This window comes from Carcharhinus amblyrhynchos, chromosome 27 (assembly GCF_965287045.1).
Source record: "Carcharhinus amblyrhynchos chromosome 27, sCarAmb.v2.hapA, whole genome shotgun sequence".
Taxonomy (NCBI): Eukaryota; Metazoa; Chordata; class Chondrichthyes; order Carcharhiniformes; family Carcharhinidae; genus Carcharhinus; species Carcharhinus amblyrhynchos.
The window spans coordinates 21,246,173-21,269,639 of record NC_137350.1 but is presented as its reverse complement, the minus strand read 5'-3'; the positions used below and the strand labels follow the sequence as shown (position 1 = coordinate 21,269,639).

The 23,467-nt window shown below is 43.3% G+C and overlaps 1 protein-coding gene across 2 annotated transcripts in view; it reads right to left on the bottom strand.

The window, feature by feature from the left end:
• Window positions 1-5,658: 5,658 nt before the first annotated feature.
• LOC145359077 (beta-1,4 N-acetylgalactosaminyltransferase 2-like) overlaps window positions 5,659-23,467 on the bottom strand; it is a 38,737-nt gene continuing 20,928 nt past the window's right edge. For both annotated transcript variants that reach the window (XM_080213455.1, XM_080213454.1), the window contains exons 6-11: window positions 21,665-21,845; window positions 18,146-18,232; window positions 17,873-18,060; window positions 11,834-11,974; window positions 10,175-10,400; window positions 5,659-7,049 (exon numbers count right to left, since the gene is read on the bottom strand). In XM_080213455.1, coding sequence (XP_080069581.1) covers window positions 6,838-7,049; window positions 10,175-10,400; window positions 11,834-11,974; window positions 17,873-18,060; window positions 18,146-18,232; window positions 21,665-21,845 — 1,035 coding nt within the window. In that variant the 3' untranslated portion in view covers window positions 5,659-6,837. The remainder of the gene's footprint in view (window positions 7,050-10,174; window positions 10,401-11,833; window positions 11,975-17,872; window positions 18,061-18,145; window positions 18,233-21,664; window positions 21,846-23,467) is intronic.

Sequence of the window (23,467 nt, the reverse complement as noted above, 5' to 3'; positions counted from 1 at the left end):
GTTATAATTGTACCTGTCTCTACCATCTCCTTTAGCAGCTCAGTCTATATTTGCACTACCTTCTGTGTGAAAAACTTATCCCTCAGGTCCCTTTTAAATCTTTCCCCTCTCATCTTAAACCTATGCCCTCTAGTTTTGGACTCCCCTACCCTGGGGAAAAGACCTTGGCTATTCACCATATCTATGCTCCTCATGATTTTATAAACCTCTATAAAGTCACCCTTCATCCTCCTATGCTCCAGGGAAAAAAATTCCAGCCTATCCAGCCTTTCCTTATAATTCGAGCCTTTCGGTCCCAATAACATCCTTGTAAATATATTTTTGTACCCTTTCCAGTTTAATAACATCCTTCCGATAGCAAATGACCAGAATTATTCATAGTACTCCAAATTTATACTATAAACATAAAATAACAAGAATAAACAGATGCCTCTTGGCTTGGAACGTGACCGGAATTGTACGCAGTATTCCAAATTCAACCAAAAAACTTATCCCTGCTGCAATGCTTGCTTTCACTTTCCTGATCTATCTCTGCCACTGAGGTAACTAGTGCTACTCTTTCTCACTCCACACTTCCCCTTCTCTCAGGCCTGATATTGCATCTTCTTTTAAGCACGTCTGTTGTGTTCTCATTCACAAAACGCCGTTTATTGTGTATTTCTCAGACTTCAGTCTGTCGGCTTGGGGCTGCAATGTAATTAGAAAAATCTTCCTGCTGTTGTCCTGCTAGAACCAACCCAAGGATATTGACCTTCTGAATTCTTGGAGCGGAATGCAAAGAATCCTCACTCCCTGGAGACAAACAAAGGCTAAGTCAGTGGAAGCAAAGCACTGTTGTGGGCTTTCATTGTAAAATAAGGCTATCATTTTACAATATGAACATTGCACCATTAACCATCAGCTAGCTAAAGATTGAAAACGTGTTGAGTCAGTTCTGTCTCCTGTCTGGGGTGGCATGGTGGTTAGCACTGCTGTCTCACAGCGCCAGGGATCTGGGTTCAATTCCTGGCTTGGGTCACTGTGTGGAGTCTGCATGTTCTTCCCGGATGGGTTCCCTCTGAGTGCTCTGCTTTCCTCCCACAGTCTGAAAGACATTATGGCTAGGTGCATTGGCCGTGCTAAATTCTCCCTCAGCGTACCCAAACAGGCACTGAAGTGTGGTGACTAGGGGATTTTCACAGTACCTTTGTTGCAGTGTTAACGTAAGCTGGCTTGTGACACTGATAAATAAAGTTAAAACTTTTGAGCATCCCAAGCCCGGAGGCACCTGCTCATTCTTGTTATTATATGTTTACATTATGTATAACGGAGGATCAGAAGTCAGCACTTTGTGCGTGTTATCAAGGATGAGAAACTAGACCAAAGATATTGATGAGAAGCCTGTTGGGGGACAAAAGGGCTTTAGGAACAAGGATACCTTTATAATGGCCAGAATTCTCCAACCTCGCCTGCAGCTGGGATTCTCCGGTCCCGCTGCAGTGAATGGAGTTTTGGCTGAGTGCCAGATTCCCCATTCCCGCTGGCAGTGGTGGTTGGGCATGGGAGTCTTAAGAATCCCAGCCAATGGATATAAGGAATGTCTAAAGCTTAGGTTATTAGATCCTTTTTTTTGGATTGGAACTAAGGTTGCTCAAATGAAAACAAGGCAATCCGAGTCCCAACATCTCGCTTTTGATGTTAGTCAGGTTGTAGAATCAACATCTTAGTTACCATTTTGAAAGTATACCTTTTGCATTGTAGCTTCTTTACTGCTCTTATTGCAGCTTCTATGATAAAACATACAGGAACAAGTCTACTCCTGATCTGTGAGGGTCAAAGATCGAACCTAATATAAACCATAGAATCCTTACTGTTGCCAAAGGAGACCATTCGGCCCATCGAGTCTGCACCGACCACAATCCCATCCAGATCAGGCACCTTTCGATCTCAAATCAAAATTCAAATTCCTTCCTCAAGATGGGCTTCACGGTGGCTCAGTGGTTAGCACTGTTGCATCACAGCGCCAGAGACCCGGGTTCAACTCCTGCCTTGGGTCACTGTCTACGCGGAGTTTGCACATTCTCCCTGTGTCTGCGTGGGTTGCCTCTGGGTGTTCCAGTTTCCTCCCACACTCTGAAGATGTACAGGTTAGGTGAATTGGCCGTGCTAAATTGACACCCAGGGCCCTGTTTTACCATTCTAATTCTAAGTGCTGGGCAGACTTGCAACAGGGTGTTTCAGATCTGACTTTTAGATCCGTTCTCAGCCACCCTCATACGCACTCTGCCTGAAAAAGTAGCAGCGAATCTGAACTGCATTGCAGAAGCCAGTGGACAGAGCTTATCGCGCCCGAAACCTGCAACTCCGATCAGAACCTTCAATTGCGCACACGCAGTAAAACAAAATAGAAAAATGCTCCCTTGCCAGGTCGCTCCCGGGCTGAATCGTACCAGGGTGAGGTTGGTGGAGCTAAAAATTAGTAGCACATTTAAGAAAAATTGGGAAGATTTTTTTTTTACTATCCTATTATTTTAGCTTATCTAACAGGACAAGTCGTGACCAGAGAGACTCGTTCTCAACATTGAAAATCCAATCCTTCATGAACTAACTGAACATGCAACACTATTTCCCCTTTCCAAACACTGATCAAAGAAGCGAGGCTGTAGCTAGAATCATCCAAAGACCCAACAGCCCGAATTTCCCTCCACCCACTGCCCCAGATCTTCTCTAACTTCCTGCATTGAGACTCAATGTCCCTACAGGGCAATTCAGCAGAATCCTGGATATCAAGGGTTAGCAAAGACTGCTGATGAGGGACTGCCGCACTGGAAGAGGAGTCAGCCTAAGTTAAGAAGCATCCCAGAAAGCTGAAGCTTAATCAAAATTTGGCTTTCGAACTTTAAAAAAAAATTATAACAAAACAAAATGGAAACAGCACAGGCAGCTTCAACGCCTGTGTAAATCAAATCCACATAAATGTCAGTGGTTTCCTCCATGACTGTGATCAAGTTGGGATTCATGGGCAGGATTTTAAGGCCTCACGCGTCCCAAAACCATAAAATCCCGCCTGAGGTCAATAGATCTTTCCGTGGTCTGCCCCTCACCCACTTTGATTCCCGTGGCAGGCGGGGTGGTAAAGTTCCAGCCTATAGCTTAATGGTCCCATTGGCCCCATAAACTCTATTGGGATATCTATAACTCAGGTATTAAATGAATAACATTGTCCAGTCTTAAAACAAAGCAGATGGTGAACGAGTCCAACAAATCAGGAATTTTTTTGACTTAATACCCGCTTTAATTGGACACCAATTTATTTGGCTTTTTGATGTTGCGTTACAATCAACTTCATCACGAGGAACATCCCAGCGCAACTGATGGCAAACAATCTTACCTTGAACCTGTTTTGAGAGAGCAGTTGTGGCTGCAGAAAAAATATCCTTTAAAGTTTACCAACTCATGAAGGAAGGACAAAATAGAAACTTAGAATTGAGGCAACTTCTACACAGATCTTTTGGCACAGTCCTTAGCCAAGCCAGATATAATTGAAATGGCTTGTAGTTTACTGGTGCTATTCTTCAGTCTGGTGTTCTGGATGTAATGATTGGTTCAAATTGAACCAGTGAAAATGTGACATGGTTCAATGATGCTTTAACACCATCCAGACAAACACAATGCCATAAACACAACAGCAATTTGTACACTATACAGAAATAATACCTGCAATAGTGCCTAGTATGTAAAGGAACCCCTCAAAGCATTTAAGGGAAAGGGAAACATAGATTTTTTTCAGATTATTTGGTAGATTATTTTAAAGATTGGGCACAACCAGGTGCCAAGGGTAAGGCCAGGTTAGATTTTAAGCCGTTCTTCTTTTCCGAGAAGATAAATCTATGGAATAAATTTCCCGCTTGATTTTCTGCAATTATTCAATGGAGAGATGGCCATGTTTGTGGCTGGAGCAGTGATCTCATCACGTAAAAGGTAAGTTGTTGTTTCACACTTTGATAGAGTGGAGAAGTGGAAGAATTTGTAATTGCATTAGCAATCTTTGGGCTGTGCGGTGGCTCAGTGGTTAGCACTGCTGCCTCATTGTGCCAGGGACCTGGGTTCAATCCCTGACTTGGGTCACTGCCTGCGCACAGTCTGCACGTTCTCCCCGTGTCTGCATGCGTTTCCTCTGGGTGCTCCGGTTTCCTCCCACAGTCCAAAGATATGCGGGTTAGGTGCATTGGCCATGCTAAATTCCCCCTCAGTCTACGCAACAGGAGTGCGGCGACTAGGGGATTTTCACAGTAACTTCATTAAAGGGTCTTCTGGACTCGAAACGTCAGCTCTTTTCTCTCCTTACAGATACTGCCAGAGCAGCTGAGATTTTCCAGCATTTTCTCTTTTGGTTTCAGATTCCAGCATCCGCTTTTGCTTTTAATACTTTTCATCTGTTTAATAAAACCCATCCCCTTGGAGTCTTCTGATTGAGGAAGCTGCTCAAATTAAGAATCAAATGAACATAGACATAGAAATAATTCTCTTGTTTCAGATCACAACATGTATCAGCATTGACCATGAAAAAGCTTTATTTGAAAGAATAAATTTTCAATATTTTAATTTTCTATTGTGCAAATTTACATTTCACAACAATCACATCATTTTCAAAAGTTGGTAAATAGGGACAGCAGAATTCAATAATATTATATTACCCAAATTACCCGAATAATGTGTCATACCAAAAATAAGCCATGATAAAATTATTTTTGACATGTATTAAAAAAATTGCAAAATATTCATTACAACTGATTTCCAGACAGGCTAAAGAGAAAGCTTACAGATGATCCTACAAAGCAGGAACTAAAGAGCCTTTTGGGTTCTATCTAGAATCTTATCAAAGAACTAAATAGACAAAACCTACACAACTGGCTGTATGACATAACTATACAAGGAGTGATCACCCAGAGTATAACATAGATTTCCTATAGTGCAGAAGAAGCCATTCAGCAAATTGAATCTGCCCTGACTCTCTGACAGAGCATTTTACCCTGGCCCTCTCCCCTGCCCTATTCCTGCAATCCTTCACATTTAACATCTAACCTACACATCTTTGGATGATAAGGGGCAATTTACCATGGCCTAATCATCTGACCTGTTCATCTTTGGACTTAGTCCATTCTTTTCTCTTTTTCCGTGCAATAATTTAGTGTTTTGGAATCCTTTATCAGTGATTTCACAGTGGGTTAGGTGAGGAAAAGCACTGGCTGATTTAATTCTTAGCTACAGAGGCCTGTAGGTCTGATCTTCTCAAGATCTTAATCTTACTTTCATCATCTGTTTCAACACGAGTAGTAGTTGGGTGTGACCACTGAGACATATTCCTTTTGAAGGCAAAAGAAATATCAGCATGGGCTCCCCAAACCAATCAACTGAATTGACCCTCTGCTGGAAAGTGCTTCTCTCTGAACATTACTAGTGAAGTATGCAGTTAGCCATTGAAGCCTTGGAATTTTTGGAGAGATTTTTCTTGGTCTGTAGCAGTGGATCATGAGGACATGAGTGTGAATATTGGAAAAACATCGAGAGGGTTCCTTCTGAGCTCCAATATTCACTCTGCTTTTTCTAAACATAAAGTACATCAAGTGGCATGGAGTGCAAAGATAATTAAATATACCAGCAGCTTGAGTCTTTAGCATAATGAGACATCCCAATGTGCTTCAGACATCAACAACAATTTTCATTTGTATAGCAGCCTACGTATTAAAATGTTCCAAGGCACTTCACAAGAACTTTATCAAACAAAAGGTGACTCCAGTCTAAAGCAGGAGACATCAGGGCAAGTGATTTTTAAGGAGCATGCAAAAGAGGGGATATCTAGAGAATGAATGCCAAGAGGTAATGGATAAGAAAGTTGAAGCACCTCTGCTAGTTTCAGGGGAAGGGAATGGGGGATGAACAAAAGGGCAGAGCCGGAGAAACTTTGATTTCTTGGAGGATTGTTGAGGTGGAGGAACTTACAGGGATAGGGAAGGGTGAAGCATTGGAGGTATTTTTAAAAAAATGAGAATTTTAAAATCAAAGCATTTGTCAACCAGGAGCTAATGTATGTTTATGGGCACAGGGATGGTGGGTAAACAGGATGTGGCATATGTTAGAATATGGCCAACAGAGTTTCAGATAAGCTCAAGTTTAGGGAAGGTGGAAGATCAGTTTGGAGAGTATTTGAATAGTTAATTCTGGAGGTAACATAGAGAGGGATGAGAGTTTTTGCAGCTGGTGAAGCAGCAGAAGTCTTGGTGATGGACAGGACATATAGTCAGAAGCTCAGCTTATGGACAAGTAGAGCACCAAGTCTGTGGACAGTTTGGTTGAGACAAGTGTGGTGTGGGGAGGGTAGGGGTGTTGGGGGAAGTGATGTTGGTAGCGGTGGCTAGGCAGTGCTATTTGTGACAGGAATCAAAGTTTCAATTTTCCCAAAGTTTACAAGATGGACTGTAGCAGTTCAGGAAGGCAGCCCACCACTGCCTTCTCAATTAGAGATGGGCAACACAGCGCTGACCGTGCCAGTGAAGCCCAAATTCAGTGAAAGATGTTGAAAAAGTTTAATTGCAGGAAATTTCCCTTCATCCAGGAGTGGACGTCAAAGAAATAACGTCACAACATAGAGGGAATTAAGGAAGTAGAGAGATGAGAGAGGGAATGATGAAGTAGGCCTCAGTGTTATCAGTGTACGTGGGAACTGTGAGGTAGTGGTCAGACATTCAGGCCAGAACATTACCATTCTGCCTGCCATCGGAATCAGAGTGGGCGAGGGGTGGACCATGGAAAGTGGGATTTTCCAGTTTTGGGAAGAACGAGGCTGGAAAATCCACCCTAAATCCGGGTGTAACATTTCAAATGGTTTTTGAAATAATGTAGAGCAAGTTTGTACTTTGTGTCATGTTCAGTGGCCTGTCTAAATTTTGCATATTTTTGTTCAACTGCTTTCACGGAATCATTTGTTTGTTCTGTCTTCGCTTGATGACCGACGTAGACATCGTTACATGACCCCACAAGCAGTCTGCCAAGACCATCAATGAAAAACTCTAGGAAGAATTGAAATTCAATTGCGTTGGTAAAATCATTGATATGATATAAAAATGAAGCTTAGTTATAAAATCACAATCAATCCATCAAACCCAGTATTTTCATACACCCCATATAAATCCATTCTGTCATGAAATCTCCATCCATTAAATGTCCTATGGGAAATGTCCTATTGATAAACTCAATCGTCAGATATATGCCAAGCTAACTTTTAATTTCGGCTGTGAACCACCTTTTGTATTTTAAAATGTTGTTCCCGATTTTAAAATGTGTGGAATGGTGTGTGTGAGCCTCAAACAGGCTGTTGTGTGGGGACCCGACTGATCTTAACAGCACAAACTCATTTGTATAAAGGTTCCCAGAGCCCTGCCAGACACCCGGTGAGATCTGTTCAGATGGTCTGTGATTGGGAGTCGGACATTTCAGTTGGGCCCATAGCAACAGTCCCTGCATTCAGTGGGAAGAGGCGAATGGAAGCAATCAGAACAAAGAATAAAGAAAATTACAGCACAGGTATAGGCCCTTCGGCCCTCCAAGCCTGCACCGACCATTCTGCCCATCTGAACAAAAACCCCCTTTCCTTCCAGGGACCATATCCTCCTATTCCCATTCTATTCATATATTTGTCAAGATGCCCCTTAAAAGTCACTGTTGTATCCGCTTCCACTACCTCCCATGGCACGAATTCCAGGCACCCATCACCCTCTGTGCAAAAATCTTGCCTCATACATTTCCTTTAAACCTTGCCCCTTGCACCTTAAACTTACGTCCCCTAGTAATTGACTCTTCCACTCTGGGAAAAGGCTTCTGACTATCCAGTCTGTCCATGTCCATAATCTTGCAGAATTCTAGCAGGTCGCCCCTCAACCTCTGTCGTTCCAGTGAGAACAAACCAAGTTTCACCAACCTCAGCTCACAGCTAATGGCCTCCATAGCAGGCAACATCCTGGTAAATCTTTTCTGTATTCTCTCCAAAGCCTCCACATCCTTCTGACCAGAATTGAACACTATATTCCAAGTGTGACCTAAATAAGGTTCTATAAAGCTGCAACATGACTTGCCAATTTTTAAACTCAGTGCTCTGGCCGATGAAGGCAAATATGCCGTATGCCTTCTTGACTACCTTTTCCATCTGCATTGCCAGTTTCAGTGACTTGTGTACCTGTACACCCAGATCCCTCTGCCTATCAATACTCTTAAGGGTTCTTCCATTTACTGTATATTTCCCATCTGTATTAGACCTTCCCAAATGCATTAACTCACATTTGTCCATATTAAACTCCATCCACTATCTCTCTGCCCAAATCTCTAACCGATTATATCCTGCTGTATCCTCTGACGGTCCTCGTCACTTCCGCAATTCCACCAACCATTGTGTCATCTGCAAACTTACTAATCAGTTACATTTTCCTCCAAATCATTTATATATATTACAAATAGCAAAGGTCCCAGCACTGATTCCTGAGGAACGCTACTAGTCACAGCCCTCCATTCAGAAATGCACCTTTCCACTGCTCCCCTCTGTCTTCTATGACCGAGCCAGTTTTGTACCCATCTTGCTAGCTCACCTCCGATCCCATGTGACTTTACTATCTGCCTTGAGGGACTTTGTCAAAGGCCTTACTGAAGTCCACGTAGACAACAGCCATTCCCTACCCTCATCAATCATTTTCGTCACTCCCTCGAAAAACGCGATCAAGTAGTGAGACATAACCTCCCCTTCACAAAACCATGTTGCCTCTTGCTAATATGGCCACTCATTTCCAAGTGGGTGTAAATCTGGTCTTGAAGAATCCTCTCCAATAATTTCCCAACAACTGATGTAAGGCTCACCGGCCTTAATTACCTGGATTATCCTTGCTACCCTCCTTAAACAAAGGAACGACATTGGCTATTCGCCAATCCTCAGGGACCTCCCCTGTAGCCAATAAGGATTCAAAGATTTCTCTCAAGGCCCCAGCAATTTCCTCCCTTGCCTCACTCAGTATTCTAGGGTATATCCTATCAAGCCCTGGGAACTTGTCTACTTAATGTTTTCAAGACCCCCAATATCTCCTCCAATCAGGAGCCGAGGTTGCTCTGTGCGTGTAATCAGGAATGAGGCAGAGTGGGAATGACGCAAGCTTGGCCTGGTAAGTCACTGGAGGACCCCTCCTAGGCACCATTCTGTGTTGACTTTCATTTCTTATACCAAATTAATCTCAATGTCAATTAATTTTGTTCCAGATTGTTGTCCTTACATGTTTCTCCGCCACTGATGTTAAACTGATCAGTCTATATTTGCAGGGTTTATCCTTTTTTTTAGCCAGCAACACCCACATCCCGTGAAAAAAATAAAAATAAACAATTTTTGTAGGATTGGTCACTTAATGATGAGAATGTGTGCCTCCTGTCCAGTTAAGTACAGAGTGATGCTGAAGGGCCAATGGAAGGCACTGCAGCCATGAGACTACCATTGCAGGTCAGAGAGAGAGAGAGAGAGAAGGTGTCTCAATGTGGAGGGACGCTCTGAGCACTTTAAAACTGTATGGAAGTAAAAATGAGCACAATGTGGGGGATGGAGCCCCTCGACAGACTGGGCTGAGGCTGCAGCTTTGGTCATTTTTCATCACTGGGCAGCAGTGTAGATATGATGGTGGTGGTGGGAGCCTGGTGGCTTAAAAGTAATCCAGAGAGTTAGATCCTGGCCTGCAGCTGGGAAGTCACTTACTTTCTCTGACTGTGTTTTAGCTACTGTAAGAATCCGTTTATTATTTGGAAACTTCCAGTCGGTACTGGAGAGAGGCCTCAACATGGTTCTTAATTGACTCAATTGTCTATCTGCTCCTCGTGGGCAGCTTACTTCCTGGACCCAACCTGGCCTCGTGAAAGATGGCCAGGTCGCTGGGCCATGCCAAGAACAAACAGATTAGCCAGTCGGTGGTGAGAAATTCCAGGCCTGAACCTCTCCTGTTCACCACCGCCCCTCAACTTTTCACTAAATCCTGTCCCCAGTTCATGGCACCTTTTAGTTTCCTAAGACTGTTACTTGGACTGGAAGACTAACAAATCTGAATAAAACCTGAATATCAGCATCTAATAGCATCATTAACATTGGGGCAGCACAATTGAATGGTTCATTTACCGGAGTGAGCTACCCTTGCCAATCGAGGATCGAATCCAACACTCAGTATCTTTGCTGTCCTGGCCATAAAGAAGTTCACCACACCACTGGTTATGACACAGTTTGGAAACCCATCCAGTGTATAAAAGCCACCAGGCTTGGAAAATAAGCATTCTCCATCATCCTCATTTCCTTTTTCATACCACAGCTTAAAGTGGAATCGATTACCATTCACTGAGCCGCCAACCTGTGGAAAATTATATTTCCTGGTTATTTCAGAAGTTGTATATTGTCTCTTTTTCTATGAACACCAGGGTCTATTTCTCCTCTCTTGGGCAAGTTTATAGAAACAGGTGTTTTTACATACGAACACACAAAATAGTAGACCATTTGGTTCCTTGAACTCATTCAATAAGATCACAGTTGTTCTGTTTGTGTTGAGTTCCATGTCCCCCATTGGGCCTCTTTGATTCACTCACCTAACAAGAAGCTTAAAAATATTCAGCGATCCACTTCCAAAATAGCTTGATCCTCAGAGAGAAAAGAGTCTCCATCTTTGTCTGAAAAGGACATCCCCAGCTTGAGATAAATCACGCCTCTTTAACCTTTGCTTAACCCTCTCTCCGCTCGCATTATCTGTGTCTATAAAGACTTGATTACCTGTAAAGACTTGCATTCTAACCATTATCTTGTAAATTGAGTCTGTGTCTATGTTTGTGAACACAACTCTTCACTCAGCTGAAGAAGAACAATGCTTCTGCAAGCTCATGCTACCAAATAAACCTGTTGGACTTTAACCTGGTATTGTGAGACTTCCCGCCACAGACATTGCCTGATTTGTTGAGTGTTTCCAGCATTGTTTTCATTCCAGCTTTTAACACACAGGAAAAGACCATTTGGCCCATCTGCTCTCTATCTCTATGACTCTAGATAACCAATCTCTTCCTGAGGAGAATTGGTTACGTGTACCAAGTCCCTTGTCCTACCTCTGCTGAGAGATTAAGTGGATTTGAGGCAAGTTGAGCTCCAGAATTTCATCTTTTCAGCCTAGTAGTTGGAACAAACTCATCAGTTTTTGGGCGGCAAAAGTAACTTCTATAAAATTATTTTCATATCTCATTCTAGGGAAGACTTTGAACTGCAAGGCGATAGGCGGAAATCATTTTCGTGGCTACAAAAAAAATCAACATTACGTCAATAGATAATTTTTTTTTAAAAAATGAATTCATGGGACATGGGCATCACAGGCTGGCCGGTATTTATTGCCCATCCCTAGTTGCCCTTGGAGGGCAGTGGAAAGTCAACCTCATTGCTGTGGCACTGGAGTCATGTGTAGGCCAGACCAGGAATTTCCTTCCCTATAGGACATTACTGAACCAGTTGGGTTTTTCCAACAATTGGCAATGGTTTCATGGTCATCAGTAAAATCTTAATTCCAGATATTTTTTATTGAATTCAAATTCCACCATCTGCCATGGTGGGATTTGAACTCAGGTCTCCAGAACATTAACTGTGTCTCTGGATTAATAGTCTAACGATAATACCACTAAGCCAACGTCTCCCTGCCTCCACATTTTCTACATAAATGAAAATTCATTTTTGGAATGTATGAAATTGCAATGTTGATCAGACTGAGATATGTGAAATATGTGCCTTCACTAGCTCCACTTCCACACTTACCACGTCCAAGTTTGTGTTTTCCAATACTGCCAACAGTTTTTCTAGTTTTGTATCCTTTGTGAATAAAAAGTCTTCATCCACCCAAACGAGGTATTCAGTTGTGACCTGAGAAACTGCCAAATTTCTTCCGGCAAACCACCCCTGAGAAGAGGAAAATGGCAAGAGGTTCAAGATCAATAAATGTGGATAACTTGGTACTTTGAAATTGGTTTGATCTCACCAATGCTGCAAGAGTGATTTTTTGTCAAGGTTAAGTGAGAGCCATGGAGTTGGGGGGGGGGGGGGGGGGGGGGGGGACACCGCTCTGTCCTTCTGCATTTTCCTCCTTTCTTGTTCCCTCCCATTCTTCTGATTCAATTGAACAGACTTGTAAATCTCTTGGTCTTTACTGATGAAGGGTACTGTCCAAAAGTGAACCCTGATAGGCCAGTTAATAGCAAGCAGGGATTCTTAAAAGACTGCAAACACCTAAAGGAATAAACCCTTCTCGGAGAATGAAACAAGCTACCCATGCAGCACAGTGGCACAGTGGTTAGCACTGCTGTCTCACAGCGCCGGGGACCTGGGTTCGATTCTGGCCTTGGGTATCTGTCTGTGTAGAGTTTGCACATTCTCCCCGTGTCTGTGTGGGTTTCCTCTGGCTGCTCTGGTTTCCTCCCACAGTCGAAAGATTGCGGGTTAGGTTGATTGGCCATGCTAAATTAACCCTGGTGCCAGGGTGATTGGCCCCATTATAAGGGGTTATGGGAGTAGGATGTGGATGGGATTGTGTTTGGTGCAGATCGAATGGCCTCCTTCTATACTGTAGGGATTCTATGATTTGTTGGAATCCAGTCAGCAGAAATAAATAATAGAGAATGGACAAAATTAGCCTTGATACCAGCAGACATGGTGACCTGCGAGTTGGCTTACACGCCTTTCGGTAGCAGGGGTTGAGATTTGCAACTTGCCCCTGCTAGTTTCATTGGAGGTGAGCTTCGCATAGACTTGGTAATGCAATCTCATTGCCACAATTTCAGTGCAGGGCCAAGCAGTGCAGTGCTGGCTGCCTCTGCACCATGTGGGAGCTGTGCAACATTGTGAGAATAGTATATAGTATAGTCAGCCTTCTGTTCTAAAGGCATGCTGCCTCTTTTTAAAAAAGCAACACTGAATGACTTGGCTGCAATTTACAACATAAAAAATGGAAGACTAGGGTTCTGTTATGATGGACTTGGCACTGAGGCATTAATTGTGGAGGTGGGCAGAGGGAGAAATGTCATGGTGTCATGGGAAGAAGGAACACTTCACGAAACATCCCCAGAATGGAGAGTGGGTAGAATGCTTGGGATGTCAATTCCTAACATCTATCCTTGAGGCAATGATGCCACAAGAGGTCTAATGAACTCACTTGGGTGGCCAATGCCAGTGAACGCCACTTCACATGACATCTCTTCGCACCACATTACCAAACTCTCAGGCCATTCATAGCAGCACAATTTCTATATTTACCCAGCAGCAGTTCTTGATACCCAGGGCTCATGCCCACCAATGCTGCCAGCCTCACACCCACCACTCTTTGGCTACCATATTGAGCTATGGTAGGCACATCACCCTCATCACTGACAGGGGGTTTTTTAGTTCAGATGGACAGCATGGTTGGTGCAGGCTTGAAGGGCCAAAGGGCCTGTTCCTGTGCTGTAGTTTTCTTTCATCTCTTTGTTCTTTGTTCTAAATACAGTGCCACACAGTCACTGACTTACTGCCATCTTTCTTGCAGGACAAGGTAGCACCACAATAGAATGGAGCAAAGCAGAATTGTTAGGAGTCAAGGCCACTTGCATCTCCTCAAACCTATGAAGGATACGGCCCTCAGCGTTGTGAGGCAAGCTGTCGCAGAGCCCATGTCAATAGTATCGCTGACAACATCGAGACTAATGGTGTGTTCCTGCCTGATGCCCCTTCTCAACTTCTAATAGACACTCAACCTGAGATTTGGCACAATGAGCAGATTGCTCTGATGTGACACAGACTTCTTCCTTCACATTCCAATTTTATAGAATCATAGAATCCCTACAATGCAAAAGGAGGCCATTTGGCCCATCGAGTCTGCACCACCCCACCCAGGCTGTATTCCTGCAACCCCATATTTTAACCCCATATTTTAACCTGCTAATTCCCCCTGTCACTAAGTGGCAATTTAACATGGCCAATCAACGTAACCCGCACATCTTTGCACTGTGGGAGGAAACCAGAACACACAGACAGGGGAGAGTGTACAAACTCCACACAGACAGTGACCCAGGCCAGAAGTTCCTGGTGCTGGGAGGCAGCAGTGCTAACCATTTTGCCACCATGCCACCCTTTCTTTGCCCCAAACCCTTCCCTTCTGATTTTGTTTTTGGACACCCAAGAACTATCAGCAACCCAGTCACAGCAGCCCCTAGATGAAGAGGGAGAGCAACAGGAAAGCTTTGACGAAGAGGCCCCATCACTTGGTCTGACAGTCACAGCCATCAGTTCAGAGAGTGGCACTGTACTGCACTGTATTGAGATTGATTGAAACGTGATAAGTCAACAGTATGAATAGGATGCTGCCAGGCCAGAAGGAAAGGATGACTGATGCAACTCACTAGGTTATGGTTGAGTTCTGCCCACAGAGGATTCAGGTGAAGACCATGATGGGGCAGCAGAGTTCTGATGGGCATGCATACCTTAATACTGGGTGCACAGGCTGTTCTGCCAGGCTGCCACTTGCCACCCTTAAGGAGCATGGATGAGTTTGGCTCAAACATGGCCGATACCATCATGCAGAGCTTGCCCGTCCCTTCCTGTCATGTCTCCAGTGATGTTATGGAAACCAAACCCATGCCCATTTACTCTAAATAAATCAAAAGCGTGTAGATGTCTGGCTTCACAATTGAGAGCATTGTATTGTTTTACCTATGAAAACACTACTTGCAATATTCTTTCAAATAAGAATTAAAAGCCAGGTGATTGTGTTTCCTTCAAAGGAAGCCTTTGTACTTAGTTTAATCACTTACTGAAATTGACAGGATTAAATGCCAGGTCCTGTATTCTGTCACTTATTTGGGATTGAATTCTGTAAATTGATCACAGCTATCAGATGGATTTGGCTTCCAGTGGTATGAAGCAAAGTCACATATGGTTTTTTTTTTAAAATTGGCTAACTAGGGGAATGTAAAATAGCTTGGACAGGTTTCCCACCCACCCTGATCTGGACACGATTTTACAGTACGACTGGATAGAGCTTCAGATAGCAAGCCCACCCAAGCCCAAATTGAGTGACCACTTAATGGCCACTTCAGGGCCTTTGCCCACCAGCCTCAATTGAATGATGACTTAGGCCCTCTCTCTGCACTTCCTTCATCCAGCCTACATCTTGGCAGCGAAATTGCCCCCTTCTCACCCTCCCCCCTCTCCTCCCCCAAGCCCCTCCACCCAGGGCAACCTATACATTCTCGTTGCTGGGACCAGAACTGCAGTTCCCAGGACTGAGGCTGGAATTTTCCAGCCATTCATGCCAGTGGGATTCACTAGTCCCACTGCAATGAGCAGAGATTTGGCTGAGCGCCAAGTTCTTAGTCCACTCTGGCAGGGGTGGTGGGGGGTGAATGGCCAGAGAATCCCAGCCTTAGTCTCTGGCTCAGCGCTGCAGTACCCCTTCTGGCCACTGCAGCACCGTGCTTGGATAGGCTGGAGAGCTGTTGGCCAATCTGATTGGCTGACAGCCCTCCAAGGGAGGACATCTTTCCATGTGCAGCAGAAATCCAACTTACTGCCAACCAAGACTCACTTGAATGTGATATGACAACGGCCTTGTCAGAGTCAGCAGGGATGCATTCTCCACTGATTCTCCTACTGAAAATTCAGGCCCATATATGAAGTTTTTGATTATGGTTTGACCAGGAGAACTCTTGACAGTGAAATCAATAATGGCAAAGTATTGCTTTTTATTAATGTGCCATCATGTCCAATATAATGGACATTGATCAGTATCATAAACAGAGAGCAGGACTGGCAGAATCATAGAATCCCTACAGTGCCAGAAGGAGGCCATTGGGCCCATTGGGTCTGCACTGATTCTCCGACAGAGCATTCTACCCAAGCCCCTATGCCTGTAACCCCATGAATTTACCCCTCTAATCCCCTAAACTACATTTGGAATATATTTTAGCTTTTAAATAGGAGGATGAATACTTGACATGCAGCTGGTTTACCAAAGCACTGGGATACAGGTGGGGACAATAGTATCACATATAGGTAGGATAAAGGTCATACTATAGGGCTGCCAGAAATATTGAATATAAATTGATAATATTACTGACTGCATCAGTTTTATGGTTTAAAATGGGTGATAATCGCACTCTCTTGCCAAGAAATATGAGATTATTAATGTTCATTGGATTAATTTTAAGGATTTTATTTAATTCCAGTTTTTATTAAATGGTTAGTGGATGAGATCTCTGATAAGCCATGTGAAGGATCATCGTTGTCTTGTGCTCCAGGTGGAATAGGGAATATATAGATTAATTAGGAAATGTGGACAAGTGACAACCATAATAATGGGTGACTTCAATTATACCAACAGATAGCATTGGCCATTTGGCCACTCGAGTTTGCTCTGTCATTTAATAAGATCATGGCTGATCTCTTAATCACCTCAAATCTGCATGCACTTTCTGGGCCGTATGGTGGCACAGTGGTTAGCATTGCTGCCTCACAGCTCCAGGGACCCGGGGTTCAATTTCAGCCTTGGGTGATTGTGTGCAGTTTGCACATTCTCCCAGTGTCTGTGTTGGCTTCCTCTGAGTGCTTCTGTTTCCTCCCACAGTCCAAAGATGTGCAGGTTAGGTGGATTAGCCATGCTAAATTATTCCTTAGTGTCAGGGAATTTGCAGGGTAAATACATGGGGTTACAGGGATAGGGCCTGGGTGGGATTGTTGTTGATACAGGCTCAATGGGCCAAATGGTCTCTTTCTGTACTGTAGGGATCCTATGGATGCGTTTAAGAAAAACTGAAGCCTGTGTGGGGTGGGGGCGGTTGTGCGGTTTGTTGCTAAATCTCCTGCATTTGGAGAATCAGAATGGGAGATTGGAATGATATGGTCAAAAGGTTTTTTCCATTGAGCTGCATATCTGACAAGGAGCAGGTGGCCTGGGATTGACTCAAACCAATCCTGGCTCCTCAGCCTTCATCCTATTGGCAGGCTTAGTAAGCTAATTAGCCAATTGCTCGTCCTTCTAGGGCAGCTGAACTGCAATGATGCATCTGCTTGGTTCTTGTAGTTTATTGGAATCAATTGGGGCATGACTCAGAACCAGTGAGCAAGTAGAACATCGACTTTGGATTCGTGCTTATTCTGGGTGGTTTAAAAATACCTCCTAATAAACTTGATGTGGATGAGATTTTCTGAGCATGCTCATCCCGAAACTGAAAAATCTGACCCACAATCAAAGAATCCCTACAGTGCAGAAAGAGGCCATTTGGCCCAATGATTCTACACCGACCACAATCCCACCCAGGGCCTGTCCCATAACCCACATACTTACCCTGTTAATCGCCTAACACTAAGGTTCAATTTAGCATGGTCAATCAATGTAACCCGCACATCTTTGGACTATGGGAGAAAACCAGGGCACTGGATGGAAACCCACGCAGACATGGGGAGAATGTACAAACTTCACACAGACAGTCACCCAAGGCTGGAACTGAACCTGCGTCCCTGGTGCTGCGAGGCAGCAGTGCAACTGGGCAACTGTGCTGCTCAGTCAAAAGTCAACGGACCTTTCCATGGTCCACTCCTCGCCTGCTCCAATTCCTGTGGCGGGCGGAATGGGAAAACTCGCCCCATGGTCAATAATAACAATATTTGTACAATATTTGCAACCATGTCAGAATGATAAAGATTGAGGTTGCAGTAAAAAGGTCACACAAATCTGGAGTTCAGATATGATAAAAATTCGTCAAATTGTGCTTGAAATCTAAATTTGGTTTATAGTCTGAATAGAGTATAAATGGAATGTCTTTACTATACTTTAGCGAATGGCATCATGTATTGTTCGATGTGGGGTCCTTCAATTTTTTCAGGAATTTCACTGTCGTCTGCAATGATTATCGTCATGTTTGGGTAAAACTTCCGAATGCTATCTATCAAGACTCGAAGCTTGTGATATCTTAAGAACGTCTTTGTTGTAATGGTGACCAGGGAGTTGATGTTACTGTCTGGAACAAGGAAAGGCAACTCAAGTTAGTTGAAGAAAAAAAATACGGTGAAAGTGTTTGTAACCCAAATTCGGACTAAATTTACCTTGCCCAGGATCAAACAATCGTGGCATCGCGGGCTGCCTGATATGGATCGGAAATTCAGCAATGTACTCTTCAAACTGAAAAGACACTTTGTGTAAAATGAAAATAAAAATGTAGAATAATCACAGAACAACATATTTTGTGAGTAGCAGATTAAACAAAAACAAAATCACTAATCAGTTGTAACAAGAATCGCAGAAGCCATCATGTGACACAAAAATATTTTATTCCAACTCTTAAAAGGAATGAGGAACCTTACTCTTAAATCCATTATTACAACAATCATGCTTGTCCAGAAATTTTGGATATTCCATTGCAGAATTGATAGTTTGTGTTTTGACCATCTAACCTTTGGTCTTTTTTCTTGGCTGTTATGTGAGATAGTTTGACTGTTGACCCTACTTTTGAGTTCCTTCCACAAAGATAATGAATGAGATGATATCAATGCCAGAAGAAGTGGGTAAATATAGAGACACTGTTGCATACTTCCCTCGATAATATCAGTAAGACTGAGGCCTTTAGCAAATACCCCAAACTCTTATCAATCATTGGAATACCTTTCCTGGAATAGTGGCATTGATATCACCTAATGAAGTTCCAGTTTCCCAGGTTGAAAAGTACATTTTTCATTTTCCTGATCTAAACACTCATGAGTTATCAGTCAACACAGACCAAAAACTCTATACTTATCCCACTTGGATAAGAACTGTACTTCTTCCAGCATTAATATCATCTCATTCATTATCCTTGTGGAAGGAATTCAAAATTCTGGTGAACAGTCAAACTATCTTATACAACAGCCAAAAAAAACCCAGCCAAAATCAAAGTTTAGTGATGATGCTGATGTGAGGGATATAGTAACTAGTGCATCTGCTGAATGATTTTATGCAATTAAGATTCTATACTTGTAAATTGGGCCAGGAGAGCAAATATTTCAAAACACTTTGTTTGTAAAGTGAGAACGCTCCTGTGATAGTTGTCAGTGTGGGCTTTGTGCTTTTTTGATACTTCTTTGTGCATTTCAGTCTCTTGCTGCATGCAAATGAAATCTTTACGCTGTAATAACAAGGATCTGGGCAAAGCATGAAACTCCCGACTGCCACAATAACTGGTGGAGTGTGGGAAAAGTGTGTGGGGCAGTCTGCTGAAAGAAACTGGAAGGGAACACTCGCTTTTCAGACTTTTGTGACACGTCGAATTATTTTGGGAAGATTGCCCCCTATTTTTGCCATTTGGCAAGTCTAGGTCTCAGGGATAGAATCTAAAACTTACAGCCAGACACATGAAGAGTGAAATTAGGAAATACTGCACAAAAGATAGCACCATGTGAGAAATAGAGGGATTCTTTGGCAGAGAGGGTTTTCTCCCCATGGAAAGACACCTTCTCACCCTTTACGTCAACTCCTCTCTCCATACACTCCTACTGGGACCTGACTATTGACTCTGATGAGCTTACCCCAATTAATTCTATTTCTTCTCCTGGCAGCTCCGAGTGGCGGTGCTAGTACTAAAGATCTGCTGGTTTCTGATTGGCCAGCCTTGCTTGGAGATGACATCTGCCCTACAGGACACAGTAACCCCAAAGCTGACCAGGCAGCAGTCTGATTGGCTTTTCATCACATTGGAACCCTTTGAAGTGGCCATGTTGTAGTTGCAATGGGGTTTGGCAGTGGATGGACCCATTCATTTGCGGGGCGTGGTTGGTTAGGCCAGCATTTATTGCCCATCACTAATTGCCCTTGAGAAAGTGATTGTGAGCTGCCTTCTTGAACTGCAGCAGTCCCCACGGTGTAGGTACACCCATAGTGCTGTTAGGGAATTCCTGGATTTTGATGCAACAACAGTGAAAGAATGACAATATGTTCCAAATCAGGATGGTGGGTGGCTTGGAGGGGGACTTCCAGTTGATGGTCTTCCCATGTACCCAATGTCCTTGTCCTTCCAGATGGTAGGTGCTGCCTAAGGATCCTAGGTGAGTTCCTGCAGTGCATTTTATGGATGGTACACACTATTGCAACTGTGGGCTGGATTTTACAGCCTTGCTTGGGCGAGGCTGGAAATTCCTGCCTGAGGTCAACAGAAGTTTCTGTTGTCTCGTCTGCGCCGTTTCCGTGGCGGGCGAGGTGGTAGATTTCCGGCCAGTATCTCTGTGCTGGAGTTCTAGAATTTTGATCCAGTGACATTAAATTCAGCCCAACGTATTTCAACAATAGATTGCATCCATACAGATGTTTAATGTAATAAAATACTGCAAAGTACTTTAAAAAAAAGGTTAACAAAGATAAACTGACATCCAGCCACACAATGAGATATTAGGACAGGTTGCCAAAAACCTGATTGGAGAATTGGATTTTAATGAGTGTTTTAGAGGAGAAGAGAGAGTTTGTGAACCAGCAAAAGTTTAGGGAGTGAATTTGAGAGTCAAGGGCCCAGGCAGGTGAAGGTACCCCAACCAATGGGATTATAAATGGTGTTGTTCAGAACAGTGCATGGACCTTGGAGTGCTACAGGAAGGTACAGAGGTAGGAGTGAAGCTACGGAAAGATTTGAAAACAAAAAATGAGAATATTAAAACGAAGGCATTGACGGATTGAAGTCCTGGGTGGGACTTCACGGCCACGCGTGCCCCAAGGTTGGAAATTCCCCCCTGAGGTCAATGCACCTTTAAATGGTCTGCCGAATTTTCTGTCTCTCCTGCTATAATTCCCTGTGGTGGGCAGGATGGGAAAATTCCACCCCTGATGTAAGTCAGCGATCACTGACGATGAGCAATACGTAATATGAGTGAGGATTCAGGGAATAGAATTTTAGATTAACTCAATTTTATAAGGGTGGGAGACGGGAATGTTGCCAGGAATGCATTGAAATCACCAAGTCCAGAGATAGCACAGACATGGGTGGGGATTTCAGGAGCTGATGAGCCAAAGCAGGGATGGAGATGGAAGATGCTGCATAGGTTGAACTTTTGGTGGTTGAGTAGATCTGAGTGCAGAATCTCCATCAGAATCAGTAGAATCCCTACAGTGCAGAAGGAGGCCATTCGACCCATCGAGTCTCCACCAACAACAATCCCACCGAGGCCCATCCCTACCACCCCATGTTTTTACCCTGCTAATCCCCTGACACCATGGGTCAATTTAGCATGGCCAATCCCTCTAATGTAGGGGCGAATTAGCCATGGCCAATTCACCTGATCTGCACATCTTTGGAGTGTGGGAGGAAACCGGAACATCCAGAGGAAACCCACACAGACACGGGGCGAATGTGCAAACTCCACACAGTCACCTGAAGCCAGAGTTGAACCCAGGTCCCTGGCACTGTGAGGCAGCAGTGCTAACCACTGTGCCACCGTGCCGTGAAGTTTCTGATCAACAAAATGTACCATTCTGTTAGCAGGAATATCTCTATCCATAATGAACCACAAAAAAAAAATCTTTTTATTTTTAATGCCTGCACCAGACTGAACTGGAAGACAATTTGAGACTACGTTAACAAGTAAAAGATGAAGGTCTGTACTCACCTACATCAACTGTATTGATGTGGTATTTTTTGCTTGTGTAAGTAATATGTTTGAGTACAACATTGATGAATTGCAAACTTGGGCTTGTTACTGTTAATTCTTTGTCACCGAGTCCATTTAACACACCCTCAGGAACATCAGCAATTGTGTTAAATACACCTTGTGTAGCTTTTAGTTTCACCTAAATAACAAGAAAACAGATCATTAATCTCATGCCATGCAATGCATTAAATGTGGGGTAGAATCTTTAAAATTCTATAAGCATCTGGAAAGATAGTATCTGTCAAGTGATTAAACGCAATTCTCAGTCTGTTGTGGCTCACTTAGTAGCACTCCTGTGTTTGAATCACCAAGCCTCAGATTCCTGTACCCCCCCAGCACAAAATTTCAGTGCTTGCTCCAATGTAATGACTTTGGAGGTGTTTTTCAGACAAGACATTTAAACTTTTTTTTTAAAAAATTGCCAAGGATGTCAGGTTGTGGTGAAAAATATTATGCCATCCCAAGGCTCTCTTCCTCCTTTCTACACGTTGGAATGGATTTCCCCACTTAGGGGCTGGAGAAATGTGTAATCTGAGTTAACTGGAGACTGCTATTATTTCAGATAATCGAAGGCTCTATGGGTTAAAAAATGCAATTTGGTGTTGAGTTTATATAGTATTTTGCACCACTGCCGGATCGCCTAAACATTCTTTAAAAAGATTTAATGTCAATTAAGATTACTAGGGGGCATAGGTTTAAAATGTGAAGGGCAAGGTTTAAAGGAGATGTACGAGGCATGTTTTTTTCACAGACGATGATGGACACCTGCAACTCACTGCCGGGGAAGGTAGTGGAAGCAGATACGATAGTGAGTTTTAAGGGGCATCTGGACAAATACATGAATAGGATGGGAATAGAGGGATATGGTACCTGGAAGGGTAGGAGGGTTTTAGTTCAATCAGGTAGCATGGTCGGTGCAGGCTTGGAGGGCCAAAGAGCCTGTTTCTGTGCTGTAATTTTCTTTGTTCTTTTTTCTTTGTTGTTTGTCTCACAAATATCTCTGGTCTCATTACACGGGAGCATTAGCATTGGATTTTTGTGGTCATGACACAGGAATCTGGGTCAGCAGAAATCAGATGTCTAGTCAGGCAGGCAGCATGCAAACATCCTGTTGCTTTTCTATCATTATGATTGCAGGTGCAGCAGGTAATTAAGAAGACAAATAGAATTTTGTCCTTCATTGCTAGAGGGGTGTAATTTAAAAACACGGAAGTTATGTTGCAAATGTATGAGATGCTCATGAGACTGCACCTGGAGTACTGTGTTTTGGTCTCCTTACTTGAGAAAGGATATACTGGCACTGGAGGGGGTGCAGAGGAGATTCACTAGGTTAATTCCGGAGTTGAGAGGGTTGGTTTATGAGGAGAGACTGAGTAGAATGGGACTATACTCATTGGAATTCAGAAGAATGAGGGAGGATCTCATAGAAACATATAAAATTTTGAAGGGAATAGATAAGATTGAAGCAGGGAGGTTGTTTCCACTGGTGGATGAAACCAGAACTGGGGGCCGAGCCTGAAAATAAGAGAGAGCAGATTTAAGCCTCAGTTGAGGAGGAACTGCTTTACCCAAAGGGTTGTGAATCTGAAATTCCCTGCCCAGTGAAGCAGTTGAGGCTACCTCACTGAATGATTTTAAGGCAAAGGAAGATGGTTTTTGAACAGTAAAGGAATTAAAGTTTATGGTGAATGGGTGGATAAGTGGAGTTGATTCCATGAAAAGATCAGCCATCATCTTAATGAATGGTGGAGCAGGTTCGAG